We start from the raw sequence: 21,425 nt of genomic DNA, 5'->3' as shown, positions 1-21,425 counted from the left end.
CAAAAGGAGAAATAGAGAAAGACATTTTTTTTTTTTAAATCCACAAATTCTTGTTTTAGAGATGAGCTTCTGACAAACACAAATTAGGTCATGATCTGTAAAAATTTCATAAAGGATCTACAATACAATATAAAAACAAGAGAGAAGGCTATAGTCGAGCTCTCCGACTTTTGTGGGATATCGAAAGATATTGGTGAATAAAAAATATTTTTTAATTGTTTAAAAGTGTGGGCGTTACCGGTTTGGCGACTTTAGGGCGCAAGAGTAGCCAAATTTTTTTGACAAATCGATACAAATTTACAAGACTAATTAAATTTTGAAAAGATATCGATATCGTTCAAAAATGTGGTCGTGGCAAGTTTTAGGTGTTTTAGGGTGTTCGAGTGGGCGTGGAAAATTTTTTCTTATTCAAATGGATAAGAAATTTACGAGACTAATAAAAATATAAAAAAATATTAACACATTCTTCAAAAGCATGGGCGTAGCAGTTTTGTGCGGTTTGTGGTCGTGGCGACAAACTTGCGCTGCGTGTTTGTCTCTAGAATCTGTACGCTGGGGTTCTAATAATTGTTTATCTTATGTGCTAAGACATTCTTCTATGTTCTATTGTTGCTCTGTAAAAGAATATATAAAGTATATGTTGTAGATATATGTTATGTTATGTTATACAAGAATAACACGCGCCAAGAAAAATAAGAAAAAGGTAGAAAGAGGGGACTCACTGCACAGATCAAAAGACAATATAAAGCAAAAAAGAAGAGAATTATAAGTCTATGTCATATATATAAGGTATGGTAAGCCTTCAAAAAGGTTCACACAATCCCACTAAAAACTCTTTTTTTGCAAGTCTTCCTTCCTTGTTGTCCTCGCTTCTCGTTTTTCCAGGCTTACCGCGTCGTTAGTTTCTCCTCGTCTTCGTTAGATTAGTTGCGATGGCCAGTGTCCATTTCATTCAGACTATGACAGAAATGCATTAGTAAGTATATTTACATACATATTTACTAATGGGTCATTAATACCAGGATTTTAAAGCCAACATGCTTGAACGGTCGTCAACGGCCGTGTGACGTTTGAGCAATCAGTGCAGATAATTTCACTTCATACTGAATCTGCCCAATTTTAGTAGTTTTTAAAAGCCTCAAATATATATGTCCAATGATATGATTTAAGTTCTTGTTCACTTAAAATTTGATTCCCAAGTTCAGCTGAAATTTTCTTCTTAAAGGATGCAAAATGATTACTCTCTATATCTGTAGCTTGAGTTAGATACCAATCAGGACAATCCATTTCTATTTAATGTTATTAAATACCAGAACATTGAAGGCTATTTTGTATTCTTTTGTACGTCATTCCCTTCGTTATAATCTTAGAATTTATTTTCCAATTTTCTGCGTTTAGTGCTAAAAGTGTATTTTTAACGGTTGTATATATCGTTTATTGTTTTATTTCTTTATTTTAAAGATAGCGTTTTACTGTCAATATTTTGTAATTCAAAGGGCTGCGCTGCTGCTGAGGATAGCAGCAGAGCGGCTGTGTTGTATATATTACTTTTGTATAGGTTTTTTGGATGTACCAAGGAAGGCATGTTATGTATGCATATGCTTATGCCATTATGCCATTATGCCCACAAGTGGGCATAAGTATATATAATATATTCAATATATTTGTTTGTAACTTATTGTTTACTTAAAGGAAAATTGTTTAATAATTTTAGTAAAAATAGGTAGACTATCGTAGTTAAATTAAGTAATATTAACATATTGATAACTTCATTGTTGATTTAAGAAGAGACAAATGAGAAGAAAATGACTTTTTTACAAATTAGCAGTGCCATAAGTAAAGCTGTGTTCATAGCAGTGCTTGGGACCTGCGAGTTTAAGATACAAAATTTCTATGATTTACAGTTTTAATGGTCAATTTTTTTTTATAATATCTTTAGGAATTTCATTTCAAACAATGTTTTTATTTTATTTTTTCAATAGTTTCGAAAATATAGATTAAAACATCATAATAGGCAGAAATTCTGGTGTTCACTAAAATAGCAGTGATATGAAATAAGAGTAACAAAATTCAACTTGACTCAAAACGATCTTAGTTGTTCTTTTTAATGTGTTAATTGGGGACTAATACTTGGTTGAATAGGCTTTGTTACCCAGCACAGAATTACACCCACGCGGCATGGAGTCCACTAGGTCCTGGCAACGTTTGGTGGGTATTTTTGACCATGCATCCTGCACAACTTGCCAAATCTGAGCCTTAGACGTCGGGGAGTTCTTCGACACATAATGTTTAATGTCCCCCCAAAGGTTTTTAATCGGGCTTAAATCGGAAGATGGTGCTGGCCACGGCATTACATCTATTCTATTTTGGGTGAATCAATTCTTAGCCGATTTGGTTGTGTGTTTCGGATCATTATCCCGTTGGAATGTCCATTTTGCGGGCATATTCTATTCTATTAGTTTCCCTCGCACATACAAATTATTTAAATGTCATAAATTTAAAAAGAAGTCAACTAAAAAATTATAACAAATTAATAAAAAATATACCCTCCCTTAGCGTCTAGCGTCAGACTGTACCAAGCTGTGGATATAATCTATTGAAATATCTATCCTGAATAAATATCCTGAATTTTCAAAATCGTTTATTCGCGACTTCTAGATAAGTTTGCATGCCTTTTTTTTATATATGACCAGGGGCGTTTACGCCAACATCTTTTAGAACCTGCGTAATCAGTTTGGCCTTATGAGAGGTGACATTATCCTGCTGGGGTATGTGGAATGCATGATTATTAAGGACATCCAAATATTTTCTTTGATTCATGGTTCTATGAACGGGAACTAAATCTCCCAAGCCAGTGAAGGCTACGAATCCCCAAAACAAAACAGACCCTCCTGAATGACTTATTCTCTGACATACAGCTGCCACTTTTTCCGATATTGTTTCGGTAATCAAACAAAATTTTTTTTTTTGTGCAGTGAAACTCAAAAAAGCTTTTATCGCTGCACAAAACAATTTACAAGAATAATGCAGGCTGACCAACATTTTTTTTTTGCAAAGTCGAGCTGCTTTAACTTATTTCGTAGAGTTATTAGCGGTATAACTCTGCTAGCATATGTTCCAAAAGCGGCTTCTTTAAGACGTCTGCGAACTGTTCTTTCACTGATATCGATTTCTGCTCCTTTTTTTAGTTCTTTGGTAACCGATCGGGGAGTTTGTAGAACATGCTGCTTAAACTTCCGTAAAATATAACCATCCTCTTTTTGAGTTATTTTACGTGGTCGGCAACTACGCTCAACGCTGTTGGTATCAATAATAAAACTATATAATATATATAGTAAAATTGGTTGTAATATTATTTATTTGAGTCGAATAAGTGTCCCGTCAGTTGACTAAGGACAACGCCGAGAAGAATTATTTAACGAAGGTTTTTGTTGAACTTCTTTATTCAGATATCAGCTTAAGAGTAAAAATGCAAATGCATATTGGATTGAGGAGAAGCCTCAGTATTTGAACATTATTTGTATTTCGGAAGAGCCTCGCTATTGGGTTCTTAAGATTAGGAAGTGTTTAAAGAGAGCAGTAAAAGTCAGGCTTTAGGATGTTTACAAGAACGGCTGAGTGCCGCTGCCAAAGAATTCTTTATTAGAAACGGATGGTGCGCAGCTGGGATACATTATGGAAAATCACTAAAGTGCATTACTGTTTTCTTTGAAATAATTGAAGTGGCCGGTTTGGACCACCCAAATATATATGTAGTGACATATCCATAAATCCCTAAGACTTAAGCACATGATTACACACTAATACACATACAACATGTACACCCAAATACACTACTCCGGATGTACCTAACAGATATCAGATAAGAATAAGATTGTCATATGATCCTCAATACAGGATTGAGTGGAAAACTCGCAATCCCGAAAAACAAAAGAATCAATTTTAATAAACAAATTATAAAAGAATCTAAGAGCACTTTTATGCAAGAGCGAATGCACTTGAATCCAAGAGAAACGAAAAGACAATTAAAGTCAGCAACTCAAAAGCATTCTGTCTTCATTTGATCAGAACCCTAAAGTCTAAAGTCCATATCAGAAAAGCTCGATACCGAGGCTTGAACATCAATCAAATCAGAATAATTAGCAGAGTTCAGTTTAACACCGGTCTTAAACTGAACTCTGCTAATTATTCTCGGTGTTCTTCTCAACTAAAAAATATTGTAATCATTCAGTGAAATAAAATTATATATTTTTCACATATGCGTATTGCAAATTTTTAATTATATATATTAATAATAATAAAACTATATAATATAAATAGATATATATAATAACATCTAACATATGTATAAGTTAAGACTATGCTTGTCACATCACCGATACAGATTATTTGCTTATTATTTAAATAACGAACCTTCCGGAAAGCGATTTTTTTTTTAGTTTAACCCGTTCCGTTAAAATTCGTCAGATGACACCGTCCTCGTTGAGTTCGACTATCTTCTCATTAGTTATAGCAACTTGGCCTGGCTCCCCTTTCAGCAGTCGAGGCGCGCAGCTAGTATCTTTTATTGTTATTATTAAGTAGGATTGCAGGTGTACTGCGACCCAGTCGGATCTATTGTACTACCCCTTCATGACTCAAAGATCCCCCTGAAGTCCAATGCACTGTATAAATGCCAGAATTTTATTGGGGTTCAGGGCTGCAATTGTTTCCCGTGCACTATGGTCCAGAATTCGTTTTTTTTTTGCATAAAGTGCCGTGCATAAAGTCTAAATTTTTATGGCAATAAATCGTCCTTTAGCAATTATTTTCTAATAGAAAATTGATCATATAAAAAAAAAACCAAAAACAAAATTGACCGAAAGCTTCACTAAATCGTTTTATGAGCTTTTAAAGGTGAAGTGTTAAACAGCTGATTGAGAGAATGCAATTCCCGCCAAATTATTTGTTTACTTTTGCACGTAGTACGATCGTTAATGCGCATCCATAAATTATAGTAAAATATGGAAAATAAATGCCAAGGTATGATGTTTTTAACGTATGTAGGTAATATATGTGTAGTTGTACTGCTTTTATGTTGTGTGACATCCAATTTATGTGTATTTTAACAGAAAATTCTAACGTGTCCCCTGTGTTTCGTGGAGTATAACTAATTTTCTGACAATTTTAGTTTGTACCTTTAACTATTGTCTTTGACGGTAAAGAAATATCTTTTGCCCATTTTTGCTCGTTTTCTTAAAAATTTGATTTTATATAGGCAAGTTCGTGTTCAGACATAGCGACCTCCTGGACATTTGGAGGCGTAACAATAGGCAAATAAGTTATGTTTCAGATTACGTTTATTCAGCAATCAACAACAATAATCAGGAATCGAAACGGACAGAAGAGATTGAAAAAAAAAATAGTAAATTTTGAATTATTTATTAAAAAAAAAACTGCCCGAGTGTAACAGACAACTAGACCGATTTATTTCCAAACATACCAAGTGGATGGCGTCTAAGATAACAATTCTTGTTAGTGATTTTGAAAACTCCAAGACACCCCAGCAAATGGGACGCCGATACTTATCTTACCAAAATGCAGGAGAAAGATTAAAAAGGAAACTGAAAATGCGAGTGAAGCCTGGAATAAACTTTACAAAAGGGACCGACTATCACATGCAAGGAAAAATAGTCGGATCAATAGGATGAGTGATATTTTCCACAGAGCGATTGATTCCTCGGACCCACTATTATCAACAATTTTTTTAAAAGAGAGAGAAAAAATAGGAAAAACCACTTCCGAAGGCAGTATAAGTCTTTTGAAAATGCAGTCTAATTTTAAACCTGATCCATGAGACAAAATATAGGATTCACATTCTGATTCTGATTCGAGTTCAGATTCGGAAATTTATAATGTAGAACTAAAAGAAGAAGAGGGCGATTATTTTTAAAACAACAATATACACACCTTAAAAAAAAAAAAAAACAATGAAATTTCGTTGACTGAGTCATACCAGTAGTTAATATGGGAGGCAAGAGAGGGCGTGGTCGCACAGACTCCAAATTTTGTGCGCAAACTATTTGTGATTTAACAACAAAATGTACAAAGTTTCAAGTCTGTACTTCAATTTTTAGACTTTATGCCGAAAAAATCGAATTCTGGACCACAGTGCCGTGGGACTACATACATGCCCAGGAGTCTGTTCCTCTTGATAGCAAGCGCCATGCAATCACATATAATATGTGAAGAGTTCTCCTTCCCATGCAGCAGAAGTGACAAAGTTCACTGTCTGCAATGCCAATTTTGTGCAAATGGCTGTGAAGTCGGCAATACCCCGTCAAAATGTGCACGGTGTTTTTCAAGTGTGTCATTAAGGTCTTGAGCCTTTTATGGTTATATTCACGGAGGAGAATCTTAGACTGCCTAAGTCCTGGTAGGTGTTCCCAGAAGATCACGCTTTTCTTCCTCTGGTGACTTCAGTAAGCCCCGCATTCTGTGGTGACTAACACCACAGAAGGGTTCGGGCCCAATTAGTGGGTTATCTGCCCGTTTTCTGGCTAGGTTGTCCGCTATCTCATTTCCCGGGATGTTGTTGTGTCCCGGGACCCACCTTATTGTGAGTTTGTTGACAGCTCCTAGATTGTCTAGGGCTGTGTGGTTTGTGGTTTCATAGGGTGTACTTTCCCCAGGGATGTCCAACTGTTCTTTTTACTGAGATGAGTGCTGAAGTTCTGAGCGAACCTGTGCTCAGTTGGCATCTCATCCCTTGGTTGCATTAGCAAAGGTATATACCTTTTTAGGCTTTCGGCATCCATACTGTGAGGTTGCAGTCATTTCCTACTCCCTCAATTCTTATTAGGGTGGCTTTCCGTTTCATTTCAATGACGATATGAAGCGGCGTCACCTCCATTAGTACTTCAAGGGCTGCAGTGGGACAGTACAGTACGCATTGCTGACAGTACGCATTGCTCCTGTCATGCATACGCAGGTCATTCTCTGCAGCTTATGGAGTTTCGCCTTAGTTGTGCTATGGCGTGATCTATCACCCCAGGCTATTGCCCCATAGGTTAGTATGGGTCTGACTACCATGAGGTACAGCCATCTTATTATGCGTGGTGAGGTTCCCCACGACTTACCAGCAATGTTTCCACACGTGAAAAGTGCTCTGGTGCACTCATCAATTGTGTTATCGACATGAGTTTTGAAGCTAAGTTTGGAGTCAAGGGTTATCCCAAGATACCTAACTTCTTTGCTGGCCTCTATGTGACATTCTGACAGGGTTATTGCCTTCATTCTCTGTAGCTTGTACCTATTAGTGAAAGGAACAATAACAGTTTTGCAGTTGAATGATATCGCAGAGTATTTACCTCTGCCTCTACATCAGCATAGCCTTGGCAAAGTATAAAATGTATAGTGTATGTATCTACCTTATGGTAGATACTGTGGACGACTGTCCTCCTGTAGTGGCCATGGCACGCCTAGATGCCAGTAGTGACTTGATCCATCTGCTGGTTGTCGCATCTTCTTGCCAGGGATGCGTTGACAGCCTCATGGGAGGTATTGTTAAAAGCACCCTGTATGTCTATGAAAGCACATATGGTTCCTTATGGTATGGTTCCACAAATTTTACCACGATCGGTACACAGTCCGGCATGAGAAATTCTGTAAGTATATAATAATTAATACTTCTACATTTCACGGTAAAGGCTTTAGGGCTAGAAGCCCGTTGATTCAAATTACCTTGGCGTTCTTCACGTACAGTCCTTTTATTCCCTGGTTATACCAGGGTTTCTGTACCAGGGCTAGCGCGATGGATGTTCACCTAAGCTATCCCTTAACTCCCGACCATTAGATGATCGGCTCCATCATCGGCGTTACTGATCTGGAGATGCCCAGATCACCATCCGTCGGTACCGCTTCTTCCTCCCTCAACAGGTCTAGTTCCATGCCTAGCTCCTGAGAGGATATCGGAGTCTGATCCCCCATCTCGATGACGGTCGCACCCAGATCCTTGTTGGATCCGGAGAGCTTATTGGGCTTTTCCTTCTCCACGGAGACTAGTGGATTTTGAGGAGTCTCGACCCGTCTTGTGCCGGCTTTGATCGCCTTGGCCTTCTTTAGACTACAAACTGAGATGTCTCCAAACCTGAAGCTCAGCTTGTGGTCGCTATAAATAATCTTGGCACATGAGTTGTCATCAATTCCAAGGCTGGGGAGCGAGCCACCACCCTCATTCTTCCTTAAAATGAGACGCCAGATCTCAGTGTCCAAGTCGTTCTGTTTCCTTATCAATTCCATGATCCACTTTGTTGTTTTGTCCCCTGTCCTGGGGAAGAAGATGGTAATGTTGTGTGACGATGACAAGTCGTCACCCATTTTTACCTCCAGGGAGACACCGCTCCACTTACTGAGGCTGGGGACTGCTAATTGCAGCCACTCAGCAGTGGTTGCGTTACGGCAATCCACTATCAGGTGACCCACCCTGAAGTGGATTCCTCCAAACTTAATTGGAGAATCACAACCAGACAGGTTTATCTCCTCCAGTAGTGCGTACTCGGGCTGTGAGAGGTCCTCACTACTGAGGACGACCTTGGGGTCTCGTACGACCGCAACTTTAATGGTCCCAGTTACGGCCGCATATGATGGCTTGCGCCATCGAAAGGAGCAGTCGGGGGCCTGCTCTTCTCCACCTTCTGCCTCTTAGGCGTTTCCGTCGGAGGCGTCAAGGTGCCGTTTACCGCTTCGAAGCAGAGTTGGTCCTTTGCTCTAGCGGCTGCGGTGTCTTGGCCAGAGATAAAGCTTCCGTTGGTGACTTGCCTTGCTGAAGGTAACGAAGATACCACTTCGTTCTGGCCCCGCTCAGCCCCTTACGGTTAGGGTCATCCCGGGCCGCAGTCTGACCAAGTTGCGGTAATGGGTTTTTAGCCCGTCCCGCTTGCCCGGCTTGGACCACAGTCTAGTGACGCGGTGTGGCTGCCCGATTCTTACCTCTCGCAGCTGGGCGTACTTGTGCCGTTGGCACATTCCGTTTAGGAACATTTTTTGGTGTTACCACCGAAGTAGGCCGCTCTCCGTCAAGGAGACGGTCCTCGTAATGTCTTGCGACATTTCCCGCAGTCAAGGCCTGCGGTATTTTAAAATGATGTGGTCTATTGCTCATAGTACCAACGAGTTGCAGAGAAATAAAAGGTCCGCCCGGGCAGAGATCCGCAGTACCCGGGTAAGGCTAACTAGACCAGGCGGACGTTATTACACTGGCCCCCAGCCTGGCAGACTTTCGGCACGGTTCGAATGACACCTTAGTCCGGCCCGGAGGTGTGGAAATTTTTGAGAGTTACCAGCTCCAGCCCAACTACGATTAGCCAGCACTCTTAGCAGAGACCTAACATGTCCTAGCATGACCTAACTAAGAGCCGGTTTCCAGCCGCTCTCGCGTGGATAGTGTAGTTGCACTTCCAGTAGTGTTTCACAATTACAGTACCACACGGTGGTTGATCCCCTTGTGATACCTACTGGCATGGCGGCCAGATAGTATCTTTTACTTTATGTATAATTATGACAAATATAAGAAATTTCTGTCGATAGCCAGCTTCTTGTATTTATGTACGACTTGCTTTCCATCGGATATTGTTGCGTAAATGCACATCAGTCGGTTTTTTCTTTCTGCTAGGATATTCAGAAGGGCGGTCCGGTTTAATATTGTATTGTTATTATTGCAACAATAGTATTCTTGCTGTTTAGGCAATGAGCTTTTTTATTGACTTTGAAAAATGGTGTGGCAATTTATAATCACGGTAAAGTTAAGGTTTAAATTAATATTTCAGTTTTATTGCAATATATTTTGCCACACAGTGCTGTAGGGTATAACACGAACGGTGGCAGTGCCCGTACCGAACGGATTAAGAGTTAAAGTGTATCACAGCAGTACCGGTGCGATCAACACTTAATTTGTAACTAAACTTGCTATGCAGAAGGCAAATGAGAAAGCTTCACAGAATAAAGATTATGACAGCTGTGCTCGCTGTCTATTGAGAGAGAGGAACATAGCATAAAGGGGAATGCCAAATCAAAAAAATATTTCAGCACAGAGCTGATAAATAAAATAACTCAAATTTATGATAAGCTGCTGCTGGGTGCATAACCAAACAGTTGGCTTAGAAAATTCCACGTAAATTTCTCATAGAATCATTTCGATCCAATAAATTCGCCGGTCTTTGCCAGTTGGCAGCCCGCATGATCTCGATGACTTGATCGGATATAATTAATTATTGCCTTAGGAAGTACATTGAACATAACCGGACAAAGATGAAAAGTTAATGTATGGAACAAAGAGCCTTAACTAGATTACATATAAACGTTGTTTAGGAATATTTAAACGGTTAAGAAATATTACGGGTAGGGAGACCAGTGGGTGACTCCACTTAAGACGTCGGATGTGAAGAGAACTGGCGAGACCACTCGCCAATGAGTTTGGGTGTGTTAGAGTTAGAGTTATGCGGAGATCCTTTAAGATCCCTTAGATTTGTATTGGTTTGTTGGTAACATGTAAGCTGATGTCCTGCCTGTAGTGAAAATGTTCGCTTCTATTTTTATTAAGTTTTTCGTTAGTGGTTGTTTGTTAATGCTCGATATTGCCTCGAATGTCTTCTAGATTTTGCTGTTTAAAGCTTAATAATCCGTGGTAGATTGCTGTATAGGTTAGTTTAATTACCAAAGATATATCCACAGGTTTCTCACCGAATGGACAGAGTAGGTGTATGTATCTACACGTCCCGTATGTGGAAGGTGTGATACTCGCTTCCACGGTAGAGCTTTATATTTTCATGAAGGTACAATGGAAGTTTTTAGCCTGACTGTTGACGTCGCTTTTCTGATTCTAGTGTATGGTAAAGTTTAATTCCTAGAGTTCGTAAATATTGAAGGACTGTGGGACATCATAAACCTCTTTCATTTTCTGATACTACAGTAAAATAAGAGAAAATGCTATAGTCTACTGGTCTGGCTATCAGATACCCGTTGATCAGCTAGTCGCAGTTTGGGGGGTTTGTGGGCGTTGGAGTGGGCGTAGAAAAAAGTTGTATTGCAAATGGATATAAATTTCCAATAAAAATTATAAAAAGAAACCCAACAAACCATATTTTAGAAGTTTTGGCGTGACAGTGTTGGGATGTTTTTGGTCGTGCCCAAAATGCTTTTAGTATTCCGATAGATATAGATAAATAAATACACGAAAAAAACGGAAAACATAGCTTTGAGGTTAAAATTCCACTTTACTCTCATATTCTCAAAGTGGAAGAAAAAAGAAAAAAAGGTTGCGATGCCAGAAAGATCTTCCGCTTCCCTAGCAGGACGTCGATGTGTCTTGGAAACAGAATTTATTATGTCAAATATAGTATATAAATAATAAAATAAATAAAATAAATTTAATAATATGATGTACTATGCCATTTACAAACAGATCCTTGATTTAGAAATAATCAATATATAAACAAGAAATACTCGCACTTCTAAATGAAATGATGGGAGAAACGTAACTGTTTCCGTGAGTGAACACGAACCCCACGTAATTGCTTACAGAGTTATAATATTTGTATTATAATGAGTTTTTTGTACAGTTTTTGTGTGAGTTTAGTACACATGAACTGCTGAAAGCATTAGTCGTTCTTGGGAGTTGTAGCGGGAGTGACCGAACTATTTTTGCACATCGGTTTGGTATTGGCAAACAGAATAAAATCCGAATTAAAACTTTTTATTTTTTAGCACAGCAAAGCTGCAACGACGACGCCTCTGGAACATCAAGGAAACTCCGATTTTTTAAAAATAAAAACATTTGAACCGTTAATACCTGTGTGGCTGGCCATAATCATCATCGTAACATGCCTGGGCTTTTCGGCTCTGTTTTCAGGCCTTAACTTGGGTTTAATGTCAATGGACCGCACAGAATTAAAGGTAATATCAAAATATATAATTAAATCTTTTAATATTTGAAAACTTTAGATCTTGCGGAACACTGGTACGGAAAAAGAAAAAAAATATGCGTCAAAGATTGCACCTGTTCGAGATCAAGGTAATTATCTTTTGTGCAGTATCCTCTTGGGTAATGTGTTGGTAAACTCAACTTTTACCATTCTGCTGGATGGTTTAACTTCTGGACTCTTTGCTGTTATATTTTCCACATTGGCAATCGTACTTTTCGGTGAAATAACTCCACAGGTAAGTTTTTATAAACATGCTAACGGGAAAATAAGTCATTTTAAATATAACTCGAGAAAACGTTATAGTCGAGTTTTTCGACTATCAGATACCCTTTACTCAGAAAATGGGATCTCGAACTACAAAATTCGCAATATGTTTTTCAAATCGATAGAAATAGGCATAAAAATTAATAAAATAAAATTAAATGAAATAAATTTTTGAAAGTAGGGCGTTGCAGTTTTCAGTGGTTTGTGAGCGATAGAGTGTGCGTGTCAACATGGGTCAACAAATCTTACGCTGCTTTTATGTTCTAGCTTTTATAGTTCCTGAGATCTGAAATCAGACGATCCAGGCGGAGAAACTAACATGGCCAGAATGACTAATAATGAATGAGTAATAAAATATATGTATATAAATATCATATTATATTATATCAATATATGTTAAGGTAATCGATAATACTACCTTTGAAAAACTTACTGCATGCTTTAGGTTTTTAGAATATAAAAAATGCTTCGAACTTTTAGTTGGTTTTATTTCTAGTACAAGTTTTTCTCACGGTGTCAGGGCATTTCGGTGCACACACACGTAGCGTATGCTACTTTGTCAGCGCTACGCTAACCTATCCAATATTTGCTCCGTTATAATGTAATTATGTTTACCTGGGTAAGAAATTACTTAAAAGTTTTGAACTGCAGTGACTACGCTTGGAACATGAGAAATAATTAAAATTTCATTCGTATCTGTTTTAAGACAGGTAGACGATTTTATTTTTAAAAATTTATCTGAGTTTACGTTTTTTTAAATAGTAATGTTTTAATAATTTTATATTAAAGATTCCTAGCCTAGTTAACTGCATACCTAATTCAATATCTTCAATATATTCTGTAACTTACTGCAAATTAAATATCAATATCGACATTCGTTGGTTCCTATCTTTTTTGTTTTTAAGCTATTCCACTGTTGATTACCTAAAACAACAATCATGTTTAAGTCGTGATTTTTCATGAACTTTCTGACATAGTGTTAATCTTTTCTTCCAGTTCGTTTTTATCGTCTTGGTCTAAAGTGCCAATTAAATAATACTTATACACTTTTCCTACTTCGTTTACAAGATCTCTTTAACATCGCCTGATAATTTTCAAACCGTTAAGTTCTTGTTATAATTTGTTATAATTGTATTTGAGGTACACTGGGTAAATCTTCCGTTTCTTCTATTAGGTTTTTAAACGTTAACATATTTATATCTAAATAGTGATATTCATAGTTTGGAATTTCCATTGTTCCTGTTTGGAATATAAGGTATCCGTTCATTGCACTGAGTGGATTTATAATGATAATGATATGATATGATAATGATATTATGATAAGAGGAATCATGCAGATATATATTTAATCTTATAAACTTTTGTTTTTTAAATTTTGATTTATAGTGTATGATCTTTCTACCGGGGTTCGTTTCTTCAAAGTGCTTATCGTCTAGCTGTTCCATTTCTACTGTTTTCCTATATGGATTGGTTACTTTGCTCTTTACAAGTGGAGTTTGCCTATATTTCGTTTCTCATTAAGCTTGTCGATTTTGTCTATTTTGTTTTGCTGAACGTTGAAGTCTGGGTTTCCTGCATATGTCAAGACATCCGCTAGAGATCTTTTGGTTGTGTTATGTTTTGTTTTGTGATTGTACCCATATAAGATTGTTTCAAATCTTGTACATCTGTTTTCTATAGTTTGTTTACTACTAATGTAGTCGTTTATTACAATCTTTTGGAATCTCTCTTCATCAGACACACCGTTTTTATTTGTGGTGACAGATATGTTTACGCCTTCTAACCCTAACCAATTCTGCAAAGCTATGCAAATTAAAATTGTTACTACTTAATTAATTTTAATTAATTAATTAATTAAAAAAAAAATTTTTTTATTATTTAATATTTATTCGGTTATAGACTTTTTCACTTATACTATTACAAGACACTTTATTACTACCTTATATTTGGATTGAAGCTGTTCACGATATCGTCCCGATTCAGACTGATCTTCTAATTCTTAATTTCCGCTATATCACAGAATTGACACTCATTAATGATATTCTGGATAAGTTTTTGACTGTCTGGGAAATAGTAGTCTTCCTTAAACCAGCTAATGGTGTTTTCTATTCCTGGATGTAAATCTATCTATATGTATATCATCTATATGGCTTTTTAGTACTATACTTAAATTCGGCATTGGTTAGAATATCGATTAACTTTTCCGTACATCTTAATAATTTGGTAAAACTTTTAGGGCTTATGACTTCAATATAGACTCTCTGGAAAATCTTTTTGCACAAGTATTCCTTAATGATGTTCTTAGCGAGTTTAATTGCCATTTCTTTGTAAGTCATTTTGATTTTTAACTTCTGAAAATAATGACACACATTGGCTGAATGGATGTATCCTTTTTTTAACTCTATTTGTCTAGAGTAGGCATTGAGTGGTCTTTCGGTTATTGGTACGTCATTTAAATTATCTTCACTCGCACTAAGGACTGTTGCATCTGTAATTTCACCAAGCATGGCTTCTTAAATTTTTGTGCGGGAAAGGGCATCCGCTACATAGTATATTTTGCTTGGAAGATATTTAATTTCATAATCAAATTCGTTCAATTTGATTTTCCACCTTTGTAATTTCATATTTGGCAGTTTAATATTATTTAGGTATACTAAAGGTTTGTGATACTTAATATTTCAAATGGTCTACCAAACAAGTATGACCTGAAATATTTCGTAGCCCAGACAATGGTTAGCAATTCTTTTTTCATTCTTTTCTTTAGCATAATTTATCTCATGTTCATTCAGCGTTCTGCTCAAGTGGCAGACGGGTTTACGATTTTGAGATAACACAGCACCAATATCTAAATTACTTGGGCCAGTTGTCAAGGAGAATGGTTTTGAGAAGTCTGAATAGATCAAAATCGGATCCGAAGTTATCAAAACTTTTACCCTTTCAAACAACTCAACGTAAGCTTTACATTTGCGCCTTTCTTCAGTTTAAGGGTCATAGGTTAAACTACCTTGGCAAAGTTAGGAATGAACTTGCGATAGAACCCACATAATCACAAAAATGATTTTATTTGTTCTGGTGTCTTGGATCCCAAGAATTCTGTTTCCTTCTTGACGAACTCACATTTGTCTAGCTGTGACTTTAAATTAGAATCCCTGAGTTTTGTAAAGATCTTCCTAAGGGACAGAATATGTTCCCCAACGAAGTTGAGTATATTATAATTTCGTCTAAGTAGACTAGTCACTCTTTGTAGATTTAATCTTTGTAGATTAAAGATTTTTCATAGATCTTTGGAATGTTGCAGGGGCATTTTTCAAACCAAAAGGCATGCGTGTAAGTTATCCAACCCGTAAATATGCACTCTGACCCAGTTGATAAACTAATTTCATAATCCAATCTCTGCAGAATTTCCTTTGTCCTTGTTTTTGTCGCCAGCACTTAGCCACCCGATAAATAACCAAACTTAAAGTAAACACCAGACATCAAATTTGAATTTCACAATGTTGTGAAATAATTTCAGTATAAAGCTTTTATCCTAAAAAAGCTTCTGGCCGAGGTTGAGTGGATTAGGATTAAGATTCAGATCAGTCTGGATCGGGACGAGATCGTGAACAGTTTCAAATCAAGGATAAGCAATAAAAAAGTGTCTTGTAATAGTATATGTGAAAAAATAAAATATTAAATTATAATATAATAAAAATTATTTAAAAAAAAAGTTAAACAGTAACAATTTTAATTTGTATATTCGCTATGCCCATGTTTAGTTTAAAAAGCTGTTTTCGCAATGGAATTTTTATCCTCTTCAATTTTTATTTGGTGAAAACCTAAATCAATTGTAAAATATTGGCATCGTCCAATTTTATCCAATATTTCCTCCATTCTAAGAATGGGGAACTTGTCGTTCACTGTTATTTAATTGAGATTCCTATAATCTACTACGATTCAAAATTTTTGTTTCCCAAATAAGAGAACAATAAGGTGATTTCGATTTACGAATATACCTTGATCTAAAATTTCTTTAATTTGATTGTTAACCTCCTGATCAATGCTTTGGGGATATTTATAAGGTTTTCTGTAGGAAATGGATCTTCATGGTCATTTTATTGTTGAGGTCTCCTCTTTTGTTGATTTGGTTTAGACATTGGTTTAAGTTTTGCTTTAAACTTTGGTTGAAGACACTTTGCAAGTGCGGTCTTAACCTCTTACTGTTTCTGGTTGTATTGCTCGATGGGTGCAAATTTGTTTTGGGTCAAGGCATTTTATAGATACGGTCACGTCCTTCTTTTCTTTATATCAAAACTTGAAGGTTAGCGAACCTAAAGTTACAGTTTTCTTCTCATAATCTATCTTAGCTTTCGTATCTTCGAGATATTTACGGCCTAACAGGAAATCATAGGTATCGGAGAATTTATGTGGACGGACATATCGTCAAAAAAGTTTATTTTATCATCTTCTTTAATTTAATTGGACCTTTAATAATGTATACCATCAAATCTTCTTTTTCTTCATCCAAGCCCGCAAAATTTTGTATACAAGCGTTCTTAGATTTTTACGATTTTTTTATTGAGATTCAAATCTTCGGTTTTCGAGCTTGTGAGTCTGGGCTTGGAACGTGGGAACATGCAGATTGAATGTCGGCTGAAACAATTGGTGTGAGAAAATCTTAGATGTACTGGGTTAGAGGGTTGTTTACTTGATCTGCGCGAGAGCGCTTCTTGCTTATGCATATTTGCATACATATGGAAAAATAATTCTTATGTACTATGCCTGCCTAGTGGCTGGGTTTTGGTTACAGCTTGAGTGGATGCGCAATTTCGAGAAATGTTTGTTTATTTAACGAGGAATCGATACTGCGGACCACCGCGGTCGATATTTTGTATAAGTGAATTATGATGAAGGCATAGTTACGTTACTTCCCTTCCCTTAAAGAGAAGCCTATGCGTCAGCTGATGCTGTTGGGTACAATAAGGGGCGTAACGGACTTCGTTCAATTTCTATTTCTTGAGGCTATTGAATATGGGTCCATCTCTATTTGGTGGAAGCCTTTCACTAGATCTATTGTTGGAAAATATTGACACTGTCCTAGTTTACCAAGTATAGCCCCAAGTGGGGCTATTATGTGGTGAATTACTTTCTCTAATTAATCCTTGCTTAAGCATTTCTTGTACCTGCTTTTCTACTTCTATTTCATGCGTATGGGCAAGTCGATTTTGCTTTGAATAAATAAGAGGAATGTGTGTTGTGTTTATAACGTTTTTTATTATTTAGTGAATGTTAAAGGATCTCATTCTTTTGATATTGAAGATTCTGGAATTTATTTAAAAATATTTTTAATATAGAACTTTTGTCCTCGTTTAGATAATTTAGTCGAAACAATTTAAAATCTATTTTTTTTTTTAAAGTCGGAATTAATTTCTCATCTGATACTATTATTTTTTGTTTTTGAATGTGAAGGAATGATTTTTTTTTGGGTCTGAATTAATTAATGGGTATACTTTATTACAAATTGAAACTGTGGAATTTTTATAATTTATAATGGGCTGTCCATCACTGAGCAATTTTTCCAATTAATAAATCATATTCTTCTGAGAAATCATGTAGATAAAATTGTTCACACCTGTTAAAAATATTGTTACTGGCACCGTAAGATGTAAGAACTTCGCATTCAGTGTTTTGAATTGGGAGACCAAAGTTATTTTCTCTCATCATGTTAATGGTCGATTCTGTGTTAATGAGTCATTTGTATTTATGATCTTTGTGTTTAATTTCGATGTATTGGTGTTGTCTGAGGCTGGTAACCGAAAATTCTCGTTAAATTGAGAAATATTTTCATTTTGTTGATTACTGTCTACCTGGGTTGTTCATAAAAGTGTTGATTACAGTTTGGATCAGTTGGTCCATATTCTTGTGCATCTTGTAGTCTAAGTTAGTCTTAATTGATTCTTAATTGATCGCTGTCAACTGGTCTAGGACGTTTATAGTTTGTTTAATGTTGTAATTGGAGTTGTTAGTTATAGTTTGTTGCGTTTGTCGAAATGGATTGCTATTAAAATTAAGTTGTGGGTTTGCAAATCTATTTGCACCGAATTGATTTTGTCGGTCTTTGCAGGTCTCATGGGTGGTCTGTTGAACATTTGCATTTGCGTGTTCTTCATAAATCCCGTCATTTTGTGCTATGTAAATTATGGTTCTTAAATCAGTTCTTACAAAACAAATTAGTTGGTAATTTTCGAATAAGTGCCTGAATAGGAACCCTAATTGCTTGCAAATAAATTATAAGGTCAGCATTATTACCTTCTAGATGTAGTTTAGATATTTTGAATTGATGCCGACTTTCAGCTTCCTCGCAGAATGTTCGTAAATTTCCTTTGCATGGTGTCTCTCGGAAATTTTCCAGAAGTTTGTAATTTGGCGTTTGGGGTTTATATTCAACAATTAACCTTGACCTCATGGTGTACCAGTCATCGATGAGTGGTAGTCCCAATAACCTTATTACTTGTCCATCTAGGTTTCGTTCCACAGCTCACATAGGTTGTTTCATTGTTACGAGTTGTGGTGCGGCAATCTTAGGATGTTTCATTTTGTATTTTGTTTTAGTTTTATTTCGATAGAATGAGGTGTTCGACCGCGTGGCCGTTCAAGCCGAACGATGGAGTGTGGACATCGAACCTAAAGAAGCAGCCCGTGTTCAGCAACAGGAAGAGTCACTGCTTCAATTGCAGATCATTAGACCATTTCCGCAAGGATTGCAAGTCTGCCGTTCCTTCAGTTCCAACAAGAAAGGACACATGTCAAGAGATTGTCCTGAGGCCGTTGCTGGCGTCTAAGTTGTAAGTAGAGCAAGTCGCTTGAAAAAGGTCACCTGTCTGCTAGGATATACAGAAGGGCGGTCCGGCTTGATAGTATTGTTGGATTAGATAATTCCACGTCAATTTCTCACAGAATCATGTCGAATTCATTATGAATTCGTCGGCAGCCCGCATGATCTCGATGACTTGGTCGGATATAATTTTTGCCTTATGAAGTACCGTCGTTGTTTATTTTTCTTCCTATTGAACATAACCGGACAAAGTTAATGTATGGAACAAAGAGCCTTAACTAGATTACATATAAACGTAGTTTAGGAATATTTAAACGGTTAAGAAATATTACGGGTAGGGAGACCAGTGGGTGACTCCACTTAAGACGTCGGATGTGAAGAGAACTGGCGAGACCACTCGCCAATGAGTTTGGGTGTGTTAGAGTTAGAGTTATGCGGAGATCCTTTAAGATCCCTTAGATTTGTATTGGTTTGTTGGTAACATGTAAGCTGATGTCCTGCCTGTAGTGAAAATGTTCGCTTCTATTTTTATTAAGTTTTTCGTTAGTGGTTGTTTGTTAATGCTCGATATTGCCTCGAATGTCTTCTAGATTTTGCTGTTTAAAGCTTAATAATCCGTGGTAGATTGCTGTTTAGGTTAGTTTAATTACCAAAGATATATCCACAGGTTTCTCGCCGAATGGACAGAGTAGGTGTATGTATCTACACGTCCCGTATGTGGAAGGTGTGATACTCGCTTCCACGGTAGAGCTTTATATTTTCATGAAGGTACAATGGAAGTTTTCAGCCTGACTGTTGACGTCGCTTTTCTGATTCTAGTGTATGGTAAAGTTTAATTCCTAGAGTTCGTAAATATTGAAGGACTGTGGGACATCATAAACCTATTTCATTATCTGATACTACAGTAAAATAAGAGAGAATGATATAGTTTACTTCTGGCTATCAGATACCCGTTACTCAGCTAGTGGAAATACGAATGCGGAATTTCAAATTTTACTGGGATGTCAATAGCTATTGGTGAATAAAATTAGAAAAAAATTAAAAATTATTCAAAAGTGTGGCCGTTGCAGTTTTGGGCTGGTTGTGGGCGTAAGAGTGGCCGTTGTGTTGAATACAAATTAATTTGATCATCGAATATCTCTTGTTTGTAAACTTCATACCAACGATCTGAAACATTGCTTTCTCGTATGCTTCGCTTCATATACTTATGTATGTACTCTTACTGAGTTTGGTTTTTCATTAAACGTTTACAGTTCAACATTACGCGGGTGTTTTATTCTCTAAATAAACAAACAAAGGTTATGGGCCCAGATCCCTCGTGAATTCTGAAAAAAAAAACGTTTGGAAAAGAATTCGTAACGAGGATGTCAATTCTAATAGAAAAACTTGATGACGGAAATTATGACAAATGGCGGTTGTCCATGCGAAGTTTATTAATTACATCGGATTTTTGAAAAACAAATCTAACCCGAGGAAGCAACGCAGCCAGTAAAATGGGAAACAATTGATCAAAATGCTTTAGTTAGTTTGATATTGAATGTTAAGCACATAAAGCCGTGCAAAACATCGGCAGAAGCATGGAAAAAATTGTACAGAATTCATATGCCGGCGGGGCCACTTAGAAAAACTCTGTTGTATCAAAAACTCAGTACGTTAATTCGTTTGTAAACATAACTGATAAATTGGCAGAGCTCGCCATAAATTTGGAAGACGAGTTGAAGGTCATCATGTTTTCGTCTAGTTTGTCTGATTCTTGGGAAAGTGTTGTAGTTGCAATAGAACAGAAACACGCGACGAGATGCAAAAGAAAGTGTGACCTTGCAATAAGGCAAAAATATTTAGTTTGCCATTTCCAAAAAAGGCGGAACGAATAACAAAAAGTGTTCTTGAACTAGTTCATAGCGATATATGCGGGCCTATAATTGTCAATTCAATCGCCGGAAATTGATATATGACGATTACACAGGAAATAACTTTTTTTACTTAATGTGCACAAAGAGTGAAGTGTTTGAAAAATTCATGCTATTCAAAAGTAATTTTGAATGTCACACAAATAAGAAAATAAAGGTATTACGTAGGGAAAACGGCACCGAGAATAAAAACAAACAATTTAACGATTTTTTGAAAAAGTGCGGAATTAAAAGACAATTGACGGCTCCCTACACGCCGCCTCAAAATGGTATTGCTGAGCGAGCAAATCGCACATTAATAGAAATGGCATAAAGCCTCATAATTCACGAAAATATACCGGAATTTCTGTGGGCTGAAGCTGTGCAAACCGATTATTTGCGTAATAGATGTCTAACTAAAGATCTCAATGGAGGGACTCCCTTTTAGTTATGGAATGGGCTAAGGCCATCTTGGCGTGCTCCAAAAGGGACTGTGGA

The 21,425-nt window shown here is 36.7% G+C and overlaps 1 protein-coding gene across 5 annotated transcripts in view; it reads left to right on the top strand.

Moving 5' to 3' along the window:
- LOC27209144 (unextended protein) overlaps positions 1-21,425 on the top strand; it is a 52,689-nt gene that overhangs the window by 11,932 nt on the left and 19,332 nt on the right. For 2 of the 5 annotated variants that reach the window (XM_039292779.2, XM_039292778.2), the window contains 2 exons: positions 11,743-11,931; positions 11,980-12,195. In XM_039292779.2, coding sequence (XP_039148713.1) covers positions 11,743-11,931; positions 11,980-12,195 — 405 coding nt within the window. Of the gene's footprint in view, positions 1-11,742; positions 11,932-11,979; positions 12,196-18,815; positions 19,049-21,425 lie in introns of those variants that run through there. The other 3 variants (XM_044922704.1, XM_039292781.2, XM_039292780.2) reach the window with 3 other exon arrangements.

Source organism: Drosophila simulans, chromosome 2R (genome assembly GCF_016746395.2).
Source record: "Drosophila simulans strain w501 chromosome 2R, Prin_Dsim_3.1, whole genome shotgun sequence".
Lineage (NCBI taxonomy): Eukaryota > Metazoa > Arthropoda > Insecta > Diptera > Drosophilidae > Drosophila > Drosophila simulans.
This window is presented reverse-complemented; position numbering and strand designations above follow the sequence as displayed.